Source organism: Dermacentor andersoni, chromosome 6 (assembly GCF_023375885.2).
Source record: "Dermacentor andersoni chromosome 6, qqDerAnde1_hic_scaffold, whole genome shotgun sequence".
In the NCBI taxonomy this organism is placed as follows: Eukaryota; Metazoa; Arthropoda; class Arachnida; order Ixodida; family Ixodidae; genus Dermacentor; species Dermacentor andersoni.
Genome location: NC_092819.1, coordinates 46,332,964 through 46,352,964, shown reverse-complemented (window position 1 = coordinate 46,352,964; position 20,001 = coordinate 46,332,964). Strand labels below are relative to the sequence as shown.

Genomic DNA, 20,001 nt, shown 5'->3' with positions numbered 1-20,001 from the left:
GCATTCTTACAGTAACTACAAAGTGCACTCGCAGAACACTATCAATTACAAAATAGCACTAAAATTAAGTTATTTGTTTATATTATAACTTTTTTGACAACGTGTAGTTTACAACAAGTTTACCATCTTTACAACAAAGCTAGAAACAAGTCACGGCCAGGTCAAGCATCCAGCCAAAGCAGCCGAAATCGCGAAGGCGCATCGGTCAAGCAGGCGAATCGTGTTGTTTACGTCGTGCTTACTGCGCCGTCTCTCGCTGTTACACCTGGAGAAGTGTAATTGCATCGTAATCCTCATCTGAATTCTTGAGCTTCCGTCATACTTTGCCACAATGGTAAGCGACATTTGTTCCCGATTAAACATTTCTTGAAGTCTCGTGTATGGACCGTTTACCTCGTTCAAACGTCGCCTTGTTGTTAATGCACGATGTTTTCTCTTACGCACTGTTCTAGGCGAGAAATGCTGAAAAGGCCATGTAAGTAGTGGCTAGATTGTATCTTTGCCCTCACAGCGTACTTCTTTTTCGCGTGCGACTTCAAATGAGCGTCTTATTTCTCCTTTTTCTAGGACGACGCTGGCTCGCTGGAGAGCCGCTCAGTTGGCCGAACAAGGCAAGGGTGTCCAGGAAAGACGACCTTTCCTCGCATCCAATTGTCACAACCTGAGGAAATGCGAGAAATGGAGGATGCAGGTTATTCGCGAGATCGCGAAGAAAGTCGCCCAGATACAGAACGGCAAGTGAACTCTTGACATAGTCCGTCAGGCTTTGCTTGTACGTTTGCAGGCGGATTTTTTACCGCGAAGCTGTATATGCCTAGCCGATTTGTCCGTCCGTCTGTCGGTTCCCTGCGCGCTGAAAACTCCTCCGGCGCAACCTCATGCCTATGCGTACAAAAAGAAAAAAAGAAAGAAAGAAAGGAAGGTGCACAATTAGCGAACACCACCTACATAGCACAAGGCCTGTTGTCATGATGTCACGCTACCTAGCCCAAAATTTACATTGACAAGGCTGGCGTGATGAAAGCGGTGACGTCAAAATCACTGTTGCCTACACGGGAGCATCCCCATTGATTCTATGGCAGTCGGGCCAGGTAACATCCCATCATGGATCAGAGTCAAAAGGCCTTGTGCTATGTAGGTAATGTTGGGATTAGCTGTGCCAGTAGTGACGTCATTGCTCTCCCTTTCACACACGTGTGCTGAAATTTAGGTGCACGTTAAAGAACACCAGGTGGTCGAAATTTCTGGAGTCCTCCACTACGGCGTGCCTCATAATCGGAAAGTGGTTTTGGCACGTAAAACCCCATAATTTTTTTCCTCTCCCTTTCAGCCGAGCACACGCACAGCAGTTTCTGGCTCCAGAATGGGTTGGCCATGTGTCATACATACTCACGTACTCCTTAGAAGCAGGCAGCTTTCGTTCAGCAATGTCGCAAGCAGAAATGGGAACAAGCTTGCCAACGCCATGCTGATGCTGCAGCCCGGGCACAATAACAGGCTCATGCAGCCGAGCTCAAGCAGCAACTGCATACTCAGGATCCGGCAGCCTACCCAGCCATTGTTTAATGAACCGTCGGGATTAACCCAGTGATAAACACCGGGGCCACACGTTTCAGGTTCGCTGGTTAACCATCTGTACGGAGTGCTTGGATGGCGATTATTTATTTTTTTCCTTGAAGTGGTGAAGAAGGTGACATATGTAAGCGATAATGGTTCAAACCAGTTAGGGCTTTATTTAGTACAATAGTAGTGCTATCATGGACAAATTTTCTATCTTCTCCCCAAAACATTCCAATTGTGAGGGCTACAGTATCGGAAGCTTCCGAGCTGTAGGGGATGACCATTTCACACAAAGAGCAAATACAGCCTCATATGTTGCTAAGTAACTATGCAAGTGTTAGTTAAATCATGTACATGCCATGCCAGATACGGCATATCATAGCATGCTTTTGGCTCATTTGTGGCCTCCACATCGAGAGTTGTAGTGCCACTACAAAACTGCAGTGTTCGTAATGCGTATGCCATGTTCAGCACACAGCATAATTCCCTTTATGCTGTAGGCTTCCTTGACTGTTCTGTTCAGGTGGTGCAGACAGCAGCGTATCATTGTTACGAAGTGTCCCAGCCTATGATACAGGAACCGAAAAGAAAAGTGAACTTTATCATTGACTATGTAGAGTCAGATTGGCAGATGCTTTCTTTTCTTGTGTTCACATCAATGATGGTACTTTTACTTTTGGGAGTCTTCATGTGCAGTTTATGGGGACATTCATGTGCAAGCTTTTGTAGGCAGTAGGGCATAAACACTTGTCTTGAGGCAAGTATATAATTGCTATAATTGTCATAGCATAATAAGTTGTACTGTTTATTATTTTCTTGCAAACTGTAGAGCTTCACCCAAGCAAATTTTGAAAATTGTCATTATAATGACCTCTTTCATGGTTTCTTGCACATATTTCTATTTTACATGCCTATCACAGTATTTTGTGTTGAATGACGACAATATCTGATTATTTCCTTAGAACTCATATTAATGTACATGTTGCATTCTGATACACTTATGTAGTGTTATTTTCACTGGTGCAAATATTGCAAAACACTGTAGAGCTCCTTTTGAAGCCCCTTGCTATTTACAGTGGAAGTAAACATATATCTATTTCTTTATAATTGATGCATTTCATCTTTGACAATGAAGCATGGTGTGTGTGTTCTCTACAGCTATAAAATTGCTCACTAAATTGGTTTTGACTCACTGTCACATACATTAACCTGCCTGTCCATTTTGTTTGACAGCTGGCCTGGGAGAGTTTCGTATTCGAGATCTCAATGATGAGATTAACAAGTTGCTTCGAGAAAAAGGGCACTGGGAGGACCGGATCAAAGAGCTAGGAGGTCCTGATTATGCCGTAAGTGTGCGAACACTTGGTCACGGGCCACTTGCGTTATGAGTCTAGACGTGAGAAAGCTCACAGAGCCTTTCTTTTGTTTTTGAAGGTGACGCATTTGTAGTGCTTCCAATTACATTCGAAGCATTCTGGCCAATGATGCAGCCTAGTTTTTTGTGAACTTGTGGAGCATCTGCCAAGCATTGAGTGCCGCATTGTGTGATGCTGATGCATGCCTCATTCAGTGTCTCCATCTTCATCTTTCTTTTTTAATTCTCTCCTATTGTTCACTCACTACTCTTTCTCAATGTACCTTTTTCTTCTAGAGTAGGCAGGCAGTTGCCAGCTTGCTCTTTTTTCTTTCTCCTCTCTGTTATTGTTTTTATGCATACAAGCATATCAATAATGTCTGATATCAAAGATTGAACAATAACCAGTGAGACAGGCAGCATAGGTCACTAATTCACACAGTACTTTTTTACAATTTTGCACCCAGCAGCAGTGTCCGGCAACTTCTTTTTTTTCCTAATTGCAATACGCAGAGAGTCACATTAAGATCCACAGATATGCATTTGGAAGCAATACTCTTTCCCACAACAATCAAATACTGGGTGCCATTAAACTCTAGATCAGTCTATAACATTGGCACCAGCCTAATATGTATTGGATTCAATGTGCAGTGATTGAATTGTGAGTGATGAACTAGGAAGCTGCCAGGAACGCTCACAGTGTGTTTTTGCTCTCATGCTCATTCCAGAAAGTTGGTCCGAAGATGCTCGATCAAGAAGGTAGAGAGGTGCCTGGAAATCGAGGCTATAAGTGAGTGTCGCCAGTGTTTCGGCCTAAGGCACTTTTACCACTGGCTTTTGCTGTGCATGTCATTGGCTGTGTTAAAAAAAGTATGTGGAATGTAAAGTAGAGGTGGATTCATTACGGTGCTATCAGCGCTTGATGTTTTGCCACCAGGAGAAATATACACACAAACATTGTCACCATTCCATGCACTGCAGTTGTGGCGCTAGTTTGCCACCAGCGTTTGTGGAAGAAAATAGTGAAAAGAAAAATGCCTTAACAGTGAGAACAGAGCTGCAGCTCTTGCATCGCAAAACAGCATCTTTCTCTCGATTGCGCTTGACAAATGTTAATGTGTCGGTACACTCGAGCCTTAGTGTACCGACACTGTGTCATGAAATGTAAGATGTTTCACACTGATAATACTAGTATGTTATCAACATAATCTTACAACAAATATTTAATATAACAAAGGCATTCTTGTGTCTGATGCAACTTTCTTGTTAACAGGATTACACTGTAAACAGTGGATCATCAGCTGCTTTAAATTACGGACAGAAAGTACCTCCAAATCTTGGGGTAAAACAAATCAGTTGACCTGTTTGCAGAACAGTCGAGGCACAAGAGTTCCAGTGGTTTACATTTAATTTCCAAGACAATGCTAATTCACAATAATTCTGAGTCAGCACTCGACTTGTTCTCCCCCCTCTCTAACCGCCCTCTCAAGTAGAAATGCGATTGCAAACAGACAAAGAATTTGCTAGTAGGACATGCTGAAGTGAAGACACACACAGTCATCGTGTCTAGGGCCAATTACATGTCGGTGAAATAGGGAGCTTAGTGGTGCTGCATTGTTTGCAAAAGTGTTGCTAGTTAACAGAAAGTGAGTATGGATATTGGCATTTTTCTGAATACTCTTGTGGTTATTTTCCGTGATTCAGATACTTTGGTGCTGCAAAAGACCTTCCAGGAGTTCGGGAGCTGTTCGAACAAGAACGTAAGTAGCAGTTGAACCAGAACTTAGTTAGAAAAAAGTACAATTCAGTAGCTCTATTAGTTATAATGTTGTGTGCTTCATATCATACAGTGCTGTCCATTGATAGTACTGTTCATAAAACTGAATAATACCATTGCTAGCAACTTATTATCATTACAATCTGGAATGGCATTCAGAACGTCCATCCTCTTACATACACAATTCTAAATATATAATTGATATGTTGCAGCGCCACCTCCCCCAAGACGTACAAGGGCAGAAATCATGCGGGACATAGATGCAGACTACTACGGTTACCGAGATGACGATGATGGTGTCTTGGTGCCCCTGGAGCAGGAACAAGAGAAGGTAGCCATAGCCAAGGCCGCCCGCCAGTGGAAAGCACAAAAGAAAGGAGTGAAGTCTGCCGCTGAAGGTGACAAAGCCACTGCTAGTAGTGCGAAAGATGAAGAGGACATCTATGCTGTAGAGCCCGAGGTATATCTGAAACTGCTTTTTATTAATTTGGTACTTTCAACATGCATTACAAGAGGTACAGCCTTTGTCGAAGTATACAGGCTACTCCGCGCTTTCACATTCGTCTTTCAACTGTGTGGTGCTATCCTCGTGGTGCTTCCATTTCAGACTCTGGATGGCGAGTACAAAAGTTTTCTGAATTCCCCAGGGCATTGGAACTTGTGCCATACCATGGGAACTCTATTAAACAGCCTGTTGTCAGCCTCGCAGTCACAGGCAATGTAGCCTGTATACTTTTGACAAAGACTATGTGTTAACACCGATCAGTATTTGCAACTGCATTACATGTACACAGAAAAGAAAGTACAAACAAAACTTCACGTTACATACCATACCAAGCAGTTGTTATATCCAGGTACTGGCATAAGGAGAAGTTGACATTTGAAAGTGGTGCTTTCTTTCATTATATATTACATTCTGAGTGAGCTGGCATGCCAAGGATAGCTGGCTACTTGAGAATGAATACTATCCCACTAAGGGGGTTGAAACATGCAAAGCCAGCAGAACAGACATTCAATGTGCGTGTTGCAGTTCACACGGCAAATTGTTTCCTTCATTTGTAACACTTGTATCAGTTTTGAGCCGCTTCACACAGCGTGATTATCTCCAAGGCATTGTTACAGGAACATCTAATGGTGTTCGAATGGCGAAAAATATTTTAAGCAGATTGAATATGAATATTATTCAAGTAAAGGAACCTTCAAATATTGAATACTCCCAATTCTTGAAAAATTAAAATGAAAAGTTTTGTGGAGTTTGTTCGGCAACAAAATGCTTGTTTACATATTTTGGTACATGTAATGCTATTAACAACTGCATGTCTGGTCAGTGGAGAACAAAGGAAAGTATGATCGTACCTGGTGCGCATTGGTAATGCCAGTAATAAAGAAAAAAGAAACAGCACATCACCAGATGCATGTAGTAGAGTGTGGTGGTCCCTGATTGAGCAAAGGGCAGTATTAGAGCACAGTGCATAATTTTCAAGGAATCCAAACATGCTGACATTGGCCAAATGAAAAATTGCTTTGTCCAAATAGAGAGCAATTTCATAGGCTACCCAAGGCAAGACATGCTTACTCAATAGCTGGCAACTATTTTGTGTAAGTGACCTCCATGCGTTTGTTGAGGAACTGGATCGTCTGCGCAACAACTGTGCCTGTCCTGATCTATGCAGAATCATTCACACAAGCCCCACTTGCATCAGTCTTTTTCCCGATAGACTGCAAGAACTGTTTTTTTTCCTTATAATAGTCAAACGAAATGTATATTAAAAATTTGCTATAGTGAACTCTCAAGTCAAATACGAATTGAATAGCAAAGACTATTTGATTCATATTCGAAAAATTGCGCACCCCTAGGAACAGCATGTCACAGTAGTCATGAAGGGCTTACGCTTTTGTTACTTGTTTTTTGCATATCTATTTAGAGTGACGAAGAAATGGATGACGAGCCTGCCACAGAGAGTGCCGAAGAACAAGCCAGGTTTATTGCTCATGTCCCAGTGCCTTCACAGAAAGAGGTGAGCTATCATTTATTGCAGATGTAACACATGGATCAAAGTATCATAACGATTCTGTTCCTTTCCCACTTCTTTTTGTCATTGACACAAGTGTATCCCTTTGGTGTTGCAGTAGATCCTGGATATATCAAAGCGGATCTCGCAGTAGTTCGATACATCAATAACTTGAAATATAGAATTTACCTATCTGAAGCTTATCTGAAGACTCCGCACATCTGAGTCTCCCGAGATCATGAATAGCGGGAATGTACCGATTTGTTTTTCCAAGGCTGCATTGCATGCATAAAAGTGTACTTATGTTAGTTTATTTTTGGAGACGAATGTTGCAGGTAGCTCGTGCCATGGTATGGTCTTTGATAAACTGAAAAGCTGGCGTCACTTGGCTAAGAGATCGCCATGTACTTCACGCGTATCAAAGTGCTTGTTGCGCACTTTGACACAACAAGGATAATTCAGGATAACATAGAAACGGACACAGCGAGGAAATAAACCATCCAGTATGGATAGGTGCTGTGCCACCATCAACACACCTTTACTGTAAATCACAGGTGAGCGTGCCTGACCAAGTGTCCATTACAATTCACTGCTTGAACAGACAATTGTCATACGTTGGCAACGAGTCACCCAGGCAGATGCTTAGATACTAAAGTGACTTGCAGCCACTTTACCATGCAGCGTCTTTTCTAAGTAACTGAATTTAGTACGTGGCCGTTCTGGTAAAAATTTTGCCACAATGTGGTCATTCGCACACGTAATGCATAGAACAGTCAAGATTCAGGGTCTGTCAGCATGGTTGTTTGTTCTTTTGTTGTCCATTCTATACGTTCATGTCTACAAAAGGCCCGGTTTCATGCAGGTTGAAGAGGCGCTGGTACGAAGAAAAAAGATGGAGCTCCTCGAGAAGTATGCCAGTGACGTTCTTCAGCAGGAAGCTGAGGAAGTGAAGGAGATGTTGGGGTTGCAGTAGCGTACTGTGACAAGAACTGTACAGTGTTAATTTCGTTTTATAATAAAGCCACACATCATTGTGCGCACCTGCATCATTACTAGCCTGTGTCGTGTAGACATCCACTCAAACCTTTCATATCAAAGTATACTGTTACGTCCCTACAGCAGTGGTTGGCTGCTGACGATTTATTAACTCAAGGAAACAGGTACATAGTAGCAGGCAGTAGCTCAGGCGTAGGAGCCAGCACTGGAGAGGCATTCGTTCCACGAAACGCACTCATGCCCAAAACCGCCAGTGCCTTCGCACGCACACTTCATCGTGGTCATCTTCTGGCAACATATCAGTTGTTGCTCCCTTAGACAAAATCTCCATTGCAGTCTGGAGGCTGCCTGACCTCTGGTGGCTGCAGTTGCCGGGTGGTGCCTGCTCGTGACGGTGAGGTCGAGAAGTGACGAGAGGAAGTAGTGTATTGCGTATTGAGCGAGTCCGGTACCAGAGGAACAGCAGAAGTTGTTTCTTTTGGCAGTGCATCCGATAATTCATCTGCTATGCTCCAATCCATCAACGCTTCGGTTGCTTGCCTAGTCTGACTAGTTCTTTTTATGTGGATGAGGTGACGCCGAACTTTTCCGAGAACGCTTTTTATAAGCCAGGATGCAGTATTTCACCTTCAATCCAGTCTGGCTTTTTAAAAAACTGACGGATAAGCACTTTTTCCCCTACTGAGAAGTGACGTGATTGCTTCAGTGTCTCCTGGTACTCGTGGATCTGGTCCCGTCTCCATCCCGAGTAGGTCAAGGGGACACAAAGGTTCTCGTCGCTCTCGCAGGTGTCGTCGCAAACCATTGTTTTTGTAGGTGTCATTCCTATAACTGTGTGAGCCGTCGTGTGTTGCTGATACAGGAACCTCACAAGTCGACACTGTATGGACCACTTTGTGTTCGTCAGGAGCACTCTCTTCAGTTCTGCCACACAGCATTCCGCCACGCCATTTGTTGCAGGGTGATACACTGATGATGTGATGGCATGTATGCCATTTGATGCCACAGAACTGCTTTATCTTGCTAGAAATAAAGGCTCTTCTATTGTCGGAGATGAGTTTTCGGAGAATGCCGAAAGTAGCTAAGAGACTTGTTACATCGATGACAACTGTGGATGTTGGTTGTGTCACGTGACGGACTTCCACCCACCTTGTGTATGCGTCCACAACTAAGTAGGTGCGTTCGTGTAGTGGCCCCACAAAATCAATGTGCACTGTGTTCCACAATGTCAGTGGACAGTCCCAGGCGGGAATAGTAACTTTGGGTGGACTCTTCTGCATTGACTGGCATTTACAGCAATGTCGTATTGTTTCTTCGATAACCTTGTCGATTCCGGGCCGCCATACATAGCTTCTTGCACACTTCTTTATGGCTACCATTCCTCAGTGACCAGCATGTAGAAGTTCCAGAACGTGAGAGAGCGCCGAGCTTGGTATAATCACCCGTGACCCAATCGTGAGGCAGTCACGATGAACTGCCAGTGCGGTCGCTCTTTGTCGGTAAGGAGTGAAGTCATCTCCAGTGAGTTTCTCCACTGTGCCATCATGCACTGGCTTGTACAGCCTTTGCAGGATATTGTCTTGTCAGACGTTCTATCTCTATGGCTGTAAACGGTGGTCTCGACAACGCTTCAAACAATAGCACGTCGCCAGGTAGCCATGGCTCATCAGTGCATTCTGCTAATGGCAATCGGCCCAATGCGTCTACGTTTTGATGGTTCTTGCCATGCCTTTAGACAATGTTGTAGTCACGCTCAGATAACTTGATACACCATCTGGTCATTCGTTGTGAGAAGACTTGAGTCGTTGGTTTCTCCGGACCCAGTATACGAAGCAGTGCTTCGTGGTCAGTGACAAAAGTTACCTTTATTCCCGCAACATATTTGTCGACCTTATGAGCTGCGAACACTACAGCAAGGCCTCTATGCAACTGCGCATAGTTCCGTTCTGCCGGCCCAAAAGTCCTAGATACAAATGCGATCGGTGCTTCTCTATTCTGGTCATCATGTTGAGACAAAACAGCTCCTATGGTGAAGCGTCGCATGAGACAAGAAGCTCCTTCCATTCGTCGTAGTGTGCCAGTACGGTCTGACTGAGAAGCAATGTGTTAAGTTTGTCAAACCCTTCTTGATGCTGAGTTTCCCATCTCTACATGGCATCCCGCTGAAGGAGCTGGTAGAGACAGCTGGCAATAGTTGCCCTGTTCTTCAAGAATCTGTCGTAGAAAGCCAGCATTCCTAGAAATGACTGCAGCACTTGCTTTCAATCTGGTGTGGGAGCCTCAGAGATAGCTTGAACTTTCTCTTTGCAGGTGTGAACTCCTGTTTCGTCAATTCGGCATTCTAGAAAAGAAACGTGTCTCACTAAAAAATGGCACTTGTCTTTTCCGAGGCACAGATTGTACATGTGCAGCCTCTTGAGGACTTCTTTCAATCTGATGGCGCATACCGTGGTGTCCTTTCCACTGATGACCACGTCATCTAAGTATGCACAAATGCCTGCGATGCCAGAAAGCATAGTCTCCATGAACTGTTGAAAAATGGCTGGTGCTGCAGAGATTCCAAAAGGCAACCGTTCGACCTTGTAGAGCCCTTTCAGCATGTTGTGGGTCAATATCTCTGATGTCTGTGGTGCCACATGAAGTTGCTGGTAAGACTGAACTAAATCCATAGTGCTGAAGACCTTGCTGCCCCTCAAGTGCCTGATGACCTCATCTGTTGTGGGAAGTGGGTAATCTGCCTTCTTCGATACCCAATCCACTGTACAATGGTAGTCGCCACATATTCGTAATGAGCCGTTCTTCTTTTGAATGAGTACCGAGAGCCGTTGCCCAATCCGAATGCTGCGCAGGATGATGACGTTCGTCTGAAGCCGTAGTGGGTCATGTGTCCATGTTGCTTTGAATGTGACCTCACCGATGAGAGTGCAGGCTGTACCTAAGCCGACCTCAAAATCCAAGGATTTGCCACGAGAGTCTGATACTAATGCATGCTATCTATCCAGACATATATACTACAGATAGATGCAAAGTGTGTGACACCAGAGCCATGCTAGAACACATGTTATGGGAATGCCAGGGGCTAATACAGGACAATGAGAGCAAAGTCTCCATTGACAACCTCTGCGCGCGATGGCGGGCTGCACAGCGAGCCAAGGAAGCTGCCGAGAGGCAAGAACTCTTGGCCGTAACCTCAGCGGGTGCCCCAGCCCACTAACTCACTGGACGCGAATCGTTTCGATTCGAAATAAAGTTTTCTCACTCACTCACTCCCATTCCAGGATCTCCAGGAGCCAGAGCTGCCACTGAATTCGGGTAGCCGACCAAAGTCGGATGTCGCCATGTTAGACCTTGACGTCGGTGAAGTGCCAGCGAGTCCAGAGTTTTCCTCGTCGCCAAGTGTTACGTCTCTACAGCTGTGGTTGGCTGTCGACGATTCATTAACTCAAGGAAACAGGTTCATATTAGCAGACAGTAGTTTAGGCGCAGGAGCCAGCACTGGTGAGGCTTTCGTTCCGTGACGCACGCTCATGTCTAAAACCACTAGTGCCTTCGCATGCACACTTCATTGTTGTCATCTTCTGGTGACATATCATATACTAATGCAAAAATTACATTGTCAGTATTGCCACTGATCCCATGATGACACCTGGTCAACAGATACGTCAAAACTAAGATGTATAACTCTCATACTGGCTCATTTTAAAACTTTGTTCCATTGTTTATCCATTTATCATGACAAATAGCATTGATTTGAAAATGGGTGCAGCCAAAAATTTTGTACAGGCAACATTCAACTATGTGACACATGTATGTCAGAAGTTGTGAAATGAGGGAGGAGACTAGACTTCAATGTCAACAAGGAGGTTGAGGCATGGTTGCTGGAAACAGTCGAAGTAACGTCTTCTGAGAGCACCTTAACCACAAGGGACAAGGTTCAGCAACGTCATCAAATCCGATTTGACAATGCGGTGAAATCAAACCTTGTTAGCTCATTTGCCCTGCGTCACGGAAATGGACTCTTGCAGTGAATGCCTTAGCCATTCTAAGCAGCGCAGAAGTAAACAAAAGGCACCACATTTACTAATTGCCAACGGTTGTGCAATACATTTACTAACATTCACTCGCTTTTTACAGTTTAGAGCAGGCCACACAGCGATCTTTAACTCGAGCAGCAGTGCCTTTAGTATTGTGCATTGGCAAATGCTGCGGCTACATTTCAAGGCTTCCTTGGTCTTTCCTGCACAAGGAAGTAGATAAAGAAATGCAAGCAAGATGGTACCAGTTGCATGGCTACTTGATGGAATGGTGCACTTTTCCATCGAGTGGCCATGCTAGCACCGAGCATGACATTGCTTACAAGCTGCGCTCTTTGGCAGTGCATGGACAGTTTAGCATATATAGCTTAGTGGCTAATAGTGACTAATAAAAATCGGGCTCCTCGGTTAACCCCCTTCCTTCTCGTTTATTACAAAACGAGGGTCTCGAATCCGGCAACATTTCTTATCATAGTGGCTACCATGTGATACATGTAGTACACCCGTTCCAATAGCCCAGTTAAAACTCAATTTCACACAAAACTTATTAATATCTCGAGTACTCCTCCACATTTTTGCAGAACGTCAACTTTACAAACGTGTACTGACAGAGCACCCTCCCCTTGGTAAACCCTGCAGACCTCTGTAATGCACCAGATTTGAGGGGCCCTGCACCAGGTCTGGCTATTTCAAGCCGACAAGCGCAGTGCATACAATGTGCACTAACAACCGTGCCTGCTAAGTATTACATCCCTACGTGCTGCGGAAAGAGCTTAAATTTTAAACCAAACGCCATTTGCCCTTCTCCTTGAGGGCACCGTGTCCCCAGCAGAAGAGTCTACGTAATTGATAACCGCTCTTACGGCATACATCAACAAATGCTGGCAAGCAGGTCGCATCCCAGAGGCGTGGAAACGCTCTAAAGCAGTCCTGATACCGAAGCCAGGCAAGCCGTCCAGCCTCGATCACTTGCGGCCCGTTTCCCTCACATCCTGCGTTGGCAAGGTGATGGAGCACGCGTTCCTCTCCCGCATCAACCACCACTTCGAGGACACTGGAGCCTACCCACCCACTATGGTGGGCTTCCGGTCACACCTCTCCACTCAAGACGTCATGCTCCAGCTCTACCACCAGATTATCAATGACCCAACTAGTGGCAACCGGGCCATCCTCGTCCTAGATCTGGAAACGGCATTTGACAATGTAGCACATGCAGCAATCCTGAGCAGCATAACCAAGCTCAACTTGGGTGAGCGAAGCTACAACTACGTCAGAGACTTCCTGTCGTGCCGCACAGTCACCCTCGCGGTCGGCAGCATGACATCTGACGAACATACACTAGGAAGCACCGGCACTCCTCAAGGATCGGTCATATCCCCACTCCTTTTCAACCTCGTGATGCTGGGTCTCCCGGCCTACCTCGATGAGATCGATGGCCTCCATCACGCCTTGTATGCAGATGACATCACCCTGTGGGTCAACAAGGGCAGTGACAGTCAGATAGAATGCACCTTACAAGCAGCGGTCTCTGCAGTCGAAACCTACCTCTAAGACACAGGTCTCCGACTATCTCCACTGAAATCGGAGCTGCTCGTCTACCGCCCGCGCCGCCGGCCCAAGCCTACAGCCGAATTGCACCAACGTGACGACATAATCCTCTATACGCAAGACGGCTCCTGCATTCCCCGAGCCCCGAAGATACGCATCCTAGGCATGCATATAACAGCCAACGGGTCAAACATGGAAGCTATTCGCAAAATCGAAGGCAAGGTTACAGCGGCTACCCGCCTGATCAAACGCATTACAAACAAGTACACGGGCATGAAGGAGGACAGTGTCATGCGCCTCATACACTCTTTCGCAATCAGTCACATCACTTATGTGGCTGCCTTCCACAACTGGAATGTCACTGAAAGGGAGAAAATCAACACCCTTATACACAAGACTTACAAGATCGCCCTTGGCCTACCGGAGTCCACAAGCACTGCTCGTCTGCTACAGCTGGGGATATACAACACGCTTGAGAAAATCGTGGATGCACAAAGAACCTCTCAACTCGAACGCATGTCTCTGACAGCCACGGGCCGGTACATCCTGCAGAAACTCGGCTTCAACTACCACGTCCAACACGGTCAGAAACAGGTCATTCCACCCGACCTCAGTGACATGCTGATTGTCGCCCCTATACCTCGAAACATGCACCCCGAATTTAATCGGGGCCGACGCCAGGCCCGTGCCAAGGCACTGCTGTGCTCCTTGGGTGGAAAGAGGACTACGCGCTTTGTAGACGCCGCAGAATACACACAAGAACACCGGTTCACGGCGGTAGTCGTAGACGTTAGCTCCTGGCTTACGCACGCGTGTAGTGTCGCAACGGAATATCCTGAAACAGCAGAAGAGGTAGCGATAGCGCTTGTGCTTACCGACCCCCTCTGCGAGGTAGTTTTTAGCGACTCACAATCCGCAGTTTGCAACTACGCACGGGGGCGCATTTCCTCCGAAGCTCTCCAGATTCTAAGGAAAGCTGGTCGACAGCACTTCGATAACACCGCGATCATATGGTTTCCAGCGCACGTCGCCGCCCCCACCGATGAGGGCCTCATTAACTTGAACGAGGTAGCACACCGCTCTGCGCAAAAACTGACCCGCCGCACAGAATCGGAGACCACCTCTTTGAGTTCGGAACTCCTGGTTCAAAACACGCGAGAACGCCTGGTCAGGTACAATGACATCACCAAGCACTACCAGCTAGGCAGGCGGTTGCTGCCGCCACCTCACCCCATGCTGAAACGTCGCCAGGCAGTCATCTGGCGGGAATTGCAAACACAAACATTCCCCAGTCCGGTGCGATTGCAGCACATTTTCCCCGCGCAATACCCGACTGCTCTTTGCAAATTATGTCAGGAAACTAGAGTGACACTGTCACACATGTTGTGGGAGCGTTGGGTTACATCAGCTACAATGGCAGTAGCTCCGGAGGCACTTGCATCGAAGTGGGCCGCCGCTCTGCGCAACTCCAACCTCAAGACACAAGAGTGGGCTGTCCAGCAAGCCCGAGAGGCGGCGACGAGGCAAGGCCTCGAAGTCCCCTCATGGGAGACCTGAGCCCGGGTCGTCAAATTTGCTGGATTCAAAATAATGTTGTTTCCATCCATCCCATTGCATAAGTACGCCTACGTACATGGCAGTGCTGAGACATCGCTCAGAGTGACTTTGAGAATTATTCAAGGCAGCTTCAGTTATTTGTTTAACCTGTTACTTCAATATTGAGACCAATTAGAGAAATAATAAAACATACAAACTGAATGTCTGCGTGTTTTTGTTTTACTTCGTACCGTAGCAAGACAGGCATACTTCCGTTTCGTCTGGATGTTCTCACGCTTGCGTGCACAGAATGAAACTTTGTCATTTTCTACCGTGTTCCAGTGCTGCGATCACACTCTTTCATCCTCTCATGCCAGCCTCAGTGCTTGTGACAGCGGCACAGATAATCGGATTTTCTTGTGCAGAGCGCGCAAAATTGTCTGCGGTGAGGAACAAGACAAACACAGCAGCTCGCGCACGAAGCTGTGACCAAACGTGCACTTTTCGCAAAAACCCGAAAAAAAATATAAAAAATAAAGGAAGACGGGCCCATGACATATTTGTGACACGATCCTGCAGCTCCTGTATGGGAGAATGCGGGGAAGGAATTTCGCTGGCACAGGCTAGACGGGGAAAATGGAGAAAGTGTAGATGTTAGCGGTGATGCTTGCCTCCTGAAATCGGGTTTGCGGCACTTCAAATATATCTATCTCTGCCATTAATGAACTAATTTGAATAATTCTTGCAGTAGAACACTCTTTAGAAGGTGCGTAACAATGTCCAGCATATAACCAAAATTTGCTATGTGGACTGGTGAGGCGCCCTTTAGAGGACCCCTCACCAAGTCTGGGTGCTGCAAGTAAGCAAGCCTGATGTATAGATCATGCAGTGACGAGTGTCTACAAAATATTGCAACAATGTATTCCACGGAAAGAACAAGAAACTCAAAGGAAAGCCTGTGAATCCTTAACCTCAGAGTAGCCAGTCACCTCGCCAGCAGAGATAATCTTGCTGGTTTTGCCTATCACATCACAGGTCTCGGTTACAATGCACAAATAGCCAGCAACAATGTAAACACAGGTATTTGCATGAAATGCAAAGCACATGAAACCGCCACCATAAGTGTGCTTCGCGCAGCAAGAACAGAAGAGAGAAAGAAAAAGACTGAGGCAGAATGTGTGATGTAAACATCACCAACATATAGATTTGGGCTAGTTGGCCCAGATTCACATAGTATTTTAACACCATCTACTTCTTTAACATCTGGTGTCATCTGCTTTCTTGCCTCGTGTCTTTTCCTGTTAAAATAGAATGCCTGCCAACTTGAGAACATTAAAGTTTGTCAATCATGCACACAACACCTTCATGAGCTTGAAACAAGACTTCTAAGGGTATGGTAAGAGACTTATGAGAGAAACTTTGTGAGCAGATTTCTTTTAATTGAGAAAACATTAGTAAAATTCTACAACGAGCCCAAATTCATAAACTTTATGAAATAATCTCAAGAGTTCGCAGGTGTGAAGTACTACGTAAATGTCATGCAAACCCTTCAATAAAGAAGACAAGACGAGGAATATTGCTTGAGGATGCTGATCAAGGAAATGGGAGACAGCCTCACCTGCTGCTGTGTAGGTAAACTCTTGCATCATCACTTTGCAAATTTTAATTAAATTATGGGGTTTTACGTGCCAAAACGACTTTCTGATTATGAGGCACGCAGTAGTAGAAGACTCCGGAAATTTCGACCACCTGGGGTTCTTTAACGTGTACCTAAATCTAAGCACACAGGTGCTTTCGCATTTCGCCTCTATCGAAATGTGGCCACCGAGGCTGGGTTTTGATCCCGCGACCTCGTGCTCAGCAGCCCAACACCATAGCCACTGAGCAACCATGGTGGGTAAAATATTAATTTGCTTGTTACCTCCACTATTAGTAAACCCTTTTTAATATTTTTGCAGTAAGATGCTCCATGGACACCACTCTGCAGCATCTAGTATGTGCCCAAAATTTCTGACAGGACCTGATGAAGTACCCTATAATTGTGCTTATTATGGTCACTGCACAGTGGCCGACCACAGCTGTCCACTTTCCATATGAAACCACACATACGAGATCGTGCGTGCCAATGAGATGTAATGACTGGATGGGAGAAGTGCAGTAGCCACATGTTTATTACTCATTGTATTTGGCATGCCTTCATGCTTAGTTCATGTACATTTTCTGCCTAAACACTGGATGCCGAATTTGTCTACATCTTATGATGAATCATGAGCATCATATAAGATAGGCAAATGGTTTTGAATATGACTCTATGTGCCTTCTTTTACCATTTCAGTGGCAACACTTTTCATGATGCACACTGTGTGGCTACAGACACCATTAAGCACACAAGAAGCTTGCCCAAATAAACAATTTGAGTAATTTTTAATCACAACATCATAACACCGCCCACAAGGTGCTTGCATGAACTTAAAACAACCTCCACTGGAAACTATACAGAGATAACCTCCAAATGGTCCCTGCATACCCCATTTGGTTAAAGCATGAGTTGAATGTGCTGTTTCACTCAAGGACTCGCATGCATTCAAGTGTCAAGTGGCTAGATCTTTCCACACTGGTTTCAATAAGGAGCATTCAGCAACGAAATGTAGCTGAAAAAAGTCTGACACTATTTGTGTGAGCGCACAGTGTCGAGTACAGATTGACAAAAGATGACACGCGTTCTGAATGATTGTGCCACAAGCTTACGCACTGTCCATAGACTTTTGTCTACCAGTCTTTTTTTTTTTTTCAGAAGCACACACACCACACGAAGAACCCATCTGAAGCAGTAAACAAAAGTCAACAACATGACTGCTGCAAAGATAGGGACCTCCAGTGCTACCTGTTTTCCATAAAATAAAATGGCACTGGTCGTGGTATTCGTTCCGTGCCATATGGTTCCATAAGTGCTTTATCATCCATATACCTTCTCAATGCATCAGGGATGACCACGGAATGGTCCTTCTGCTGGTAGTTCTCCACAATAGCTGTAAGCATCCTCGGAACTGCACAGGCCGTGCCGTTAGTTGTAAACACATAGGATGGCGCCTCCCCCAGAGTTTGTCGACAAGTGATGCCGAGCCTGCGGCTCTGGTAATCGGTGCAGTCTGAAGCACTGCTGATCTCACCATACCGTCGGCTACCTGGCATCCAAGCTTCCATATCTAGCTTACGGTAAGCTGGCAGCCCAAGGTCAATGGGGGGCATGTCTGAAAGCTGCACGTGGAGGTTGAGGTCTCGGCAAATCTCCTTCTGGATCTCAACAAACTCCTTACGCAGTTCAGCACTCTGGCCGGGTGGAGCAAAACCAAACATTTCCACCTTGTTGAACTGGTGGACCCGGTAGATGCCTTTCTCTTGCTGGAAGAAATAAGAATCGATAAGAAACAAACAAAATACCTTTTTAAATTTTTTATAGACCCACATAAAATAAACTCTCGCTGCAAATCGGGAAACTGAGTATGAGGCTACTATCCTAAAACAAGAAGCAGTCAAACTGAATCGCCGCGCTTATCATCTGTGACACGCAAATCACTGTTGCGTATTGTTAGCAATTTTTTAAAAAAGAAAAGAAATGCCGGGCTCCGGAGAGAATACGAGAAGCAAACAGATCAGGCTCGTTATTTGTGCTTGACACTACAAATTAAAACATGGTGATAGCCATTACGTAACCCGAAACTGGCAATGTTTAGCGGGATAGTTGGGGTGGTTTACAGTCCTTGCCCCTGATCAACCACCTCTCACCTTCGTCGACGATATCTCAGCCCGATAACAGCGGCTGACCGCCATCAGTCGTTGGGGCAGGTCAGACATCTCTAAGCATTGGTCGCGGTACATGTTCGCCAAGCCCATCTCTGCTGTGCCAGAGAGGCACACCTCGGTTCCCCAGTTAGTCCTGAGGCGATACACCTGGTTCCTCAGTCCAGTCGTGAGCATGCCACAGGCTTCCAAGTGCGCGGGATGCAGTAAGTCCGGGACGTACACTGGAGTGAAGCCTTTCTTCAAAAGCTTGTCAGCAGTGAAATCAATGAGAGCTTGTTCCATACGGGCTAGGTCGCCGCGGAAGAAGTACGTCCGCTCGCCGCACATGACGTTGTAGTTCGGATCTGCCTGAAGCAAGCCCATCCTTGCCATGAGATATTCGAACCGCCTGGGGACAAAGTCCATTTGCCGCTTTTCGCCAATAACGTCCACGACGACTGGTTCGTCGCTTTCCCTTCCCAGCACGTCCGGGTGTGTCATGTTAGGCAGCCTGGCGATGGCACGCATCAGGTCGATCCGCATTTGTTCGTTTTTGTGTCTCACCTTGAGCTCTTCCCACAGCGTCCTAATTTCGTCTAAGTCTGCGACGCATCCCCTCCTTGTAAGATTCTTCGTGATAAGGTCGTGGTTTGCGAAGTCCGCGTAGAATTCGACGTCGAGGTCGAAAAGGCGCTGCGTACCTCCTCTGAAGTGTCGAGCGGGAGCAAAGACTTGTTTTCCAAGCCTTGTGAAAGGTAGTAACTGTCTTATAAATAGCATGGTAGTGTTTATAATTTACGCAGAAGAAGAGCTTATAACGCAACTTGCATTCTATCGCTTCCCCGGTGTAATTACCAAGTTTCGCATTAAACTACTGCGTGAATATGCGGATCGGTGCATGTGCACTTGCCTGTGGAAGCAGACATATTGTCGTCATGGTTTGCAGACTGCCAAAGGCAAAATAACCGAAACCAACCGAAACAGCCTCCGCGAAGGCGGGCAGATATACGCTGTTGCCGGCTGTTGCTAAAAGAGCAATCATTGTGTACAATCGTTGTGTACAATCGTGTGCAATGTCGGAATGGTACGTGCTGTCGGGGTCCGAACCCTGTAGCATTTTGCGATATACGCCGCATGACATAAGTTCTATTTCAAGATCACAACGTCAGACTCGTCGGAGTCTCTTTATTTATATTTGACACTTTGCTTTTCGGTGGGTGAAAGCCATCTTTTTTATCGTGAAGGTCTTCGATCTCGAAATCGTAGAAAAAAAAATGATGGTAATAAGCCCCAGACCACTCTAAATAATTTACTATAATACTATCTATAGTTTTCATACCACTCGATTTCGGTCTCGTTTCCCACAAGGAAGGAAGGAAATGAACTTTATTCAAGGTCCTG

At 45.7% G+C, this 20,001-nt stretch overlaps 2 protein-coding genes across 2 annotated transcripts; one reads left to right on the top strand and one right to left on the bottom strand.

The window, feature by feature from the left end:
* Positions 1 to 160: 160 nt before the first annotated feature.
* On the top strand, positions 161 to 7,749 carry LOC126522025 (pre-mRNA-splicing factor ISY1 homolog). Its single transcript, XM_050170798.2, has 9 exons — positions 161 to 334; positions 453 to 475; positions 568 to 734; positions 2,794 to 2,906; positions 3,643 to 3,704; positions 4,619 to 4,674; positions 4,904 to 5,151; positions 6,617 to 6,709; positions 7,566 to 7,749. The coding sequence occupies exons 1-9, from the start codon at positions 332 to 334 to the stop codon at positions 7,674 to 7,676; spliced, it is 876 nt and encodes a 291-aa protein (XP_050026755.1). The 5' UTR covers positions 161 to 331; the 3' UTR covers positions 7,677 to 7,749.
* Positions 7,750 to 17,222: 9,473 nt separating this feature from the next.
* On the bottom strand, positions 17,223 to 19,550 carry SerRS-m (Seryl-tRNA synthetase, mitochondrial). Its single transcript, XM_050170795.2, has 2 exons — positions 18,604 to 19,550; positions 17,223 to 18,219 (listed from the first exon to the last, which is right to left on the bottom strand). The coding sequence occupies exons 1-2, from the start codon at positions 19,378 to 19,380 to the stop codon at positions 17,698 to 17,700; spliced, it is 1,299 nt and encodes a 432-aa protein (XP_050026752.1). The 5' UTR covers positions 19,381 to 19,550; the 3' UTR covers positions 17,223 to 17,697.
* Positions 19,551 to 20,001: the final 451 nt, after the last annotated feature.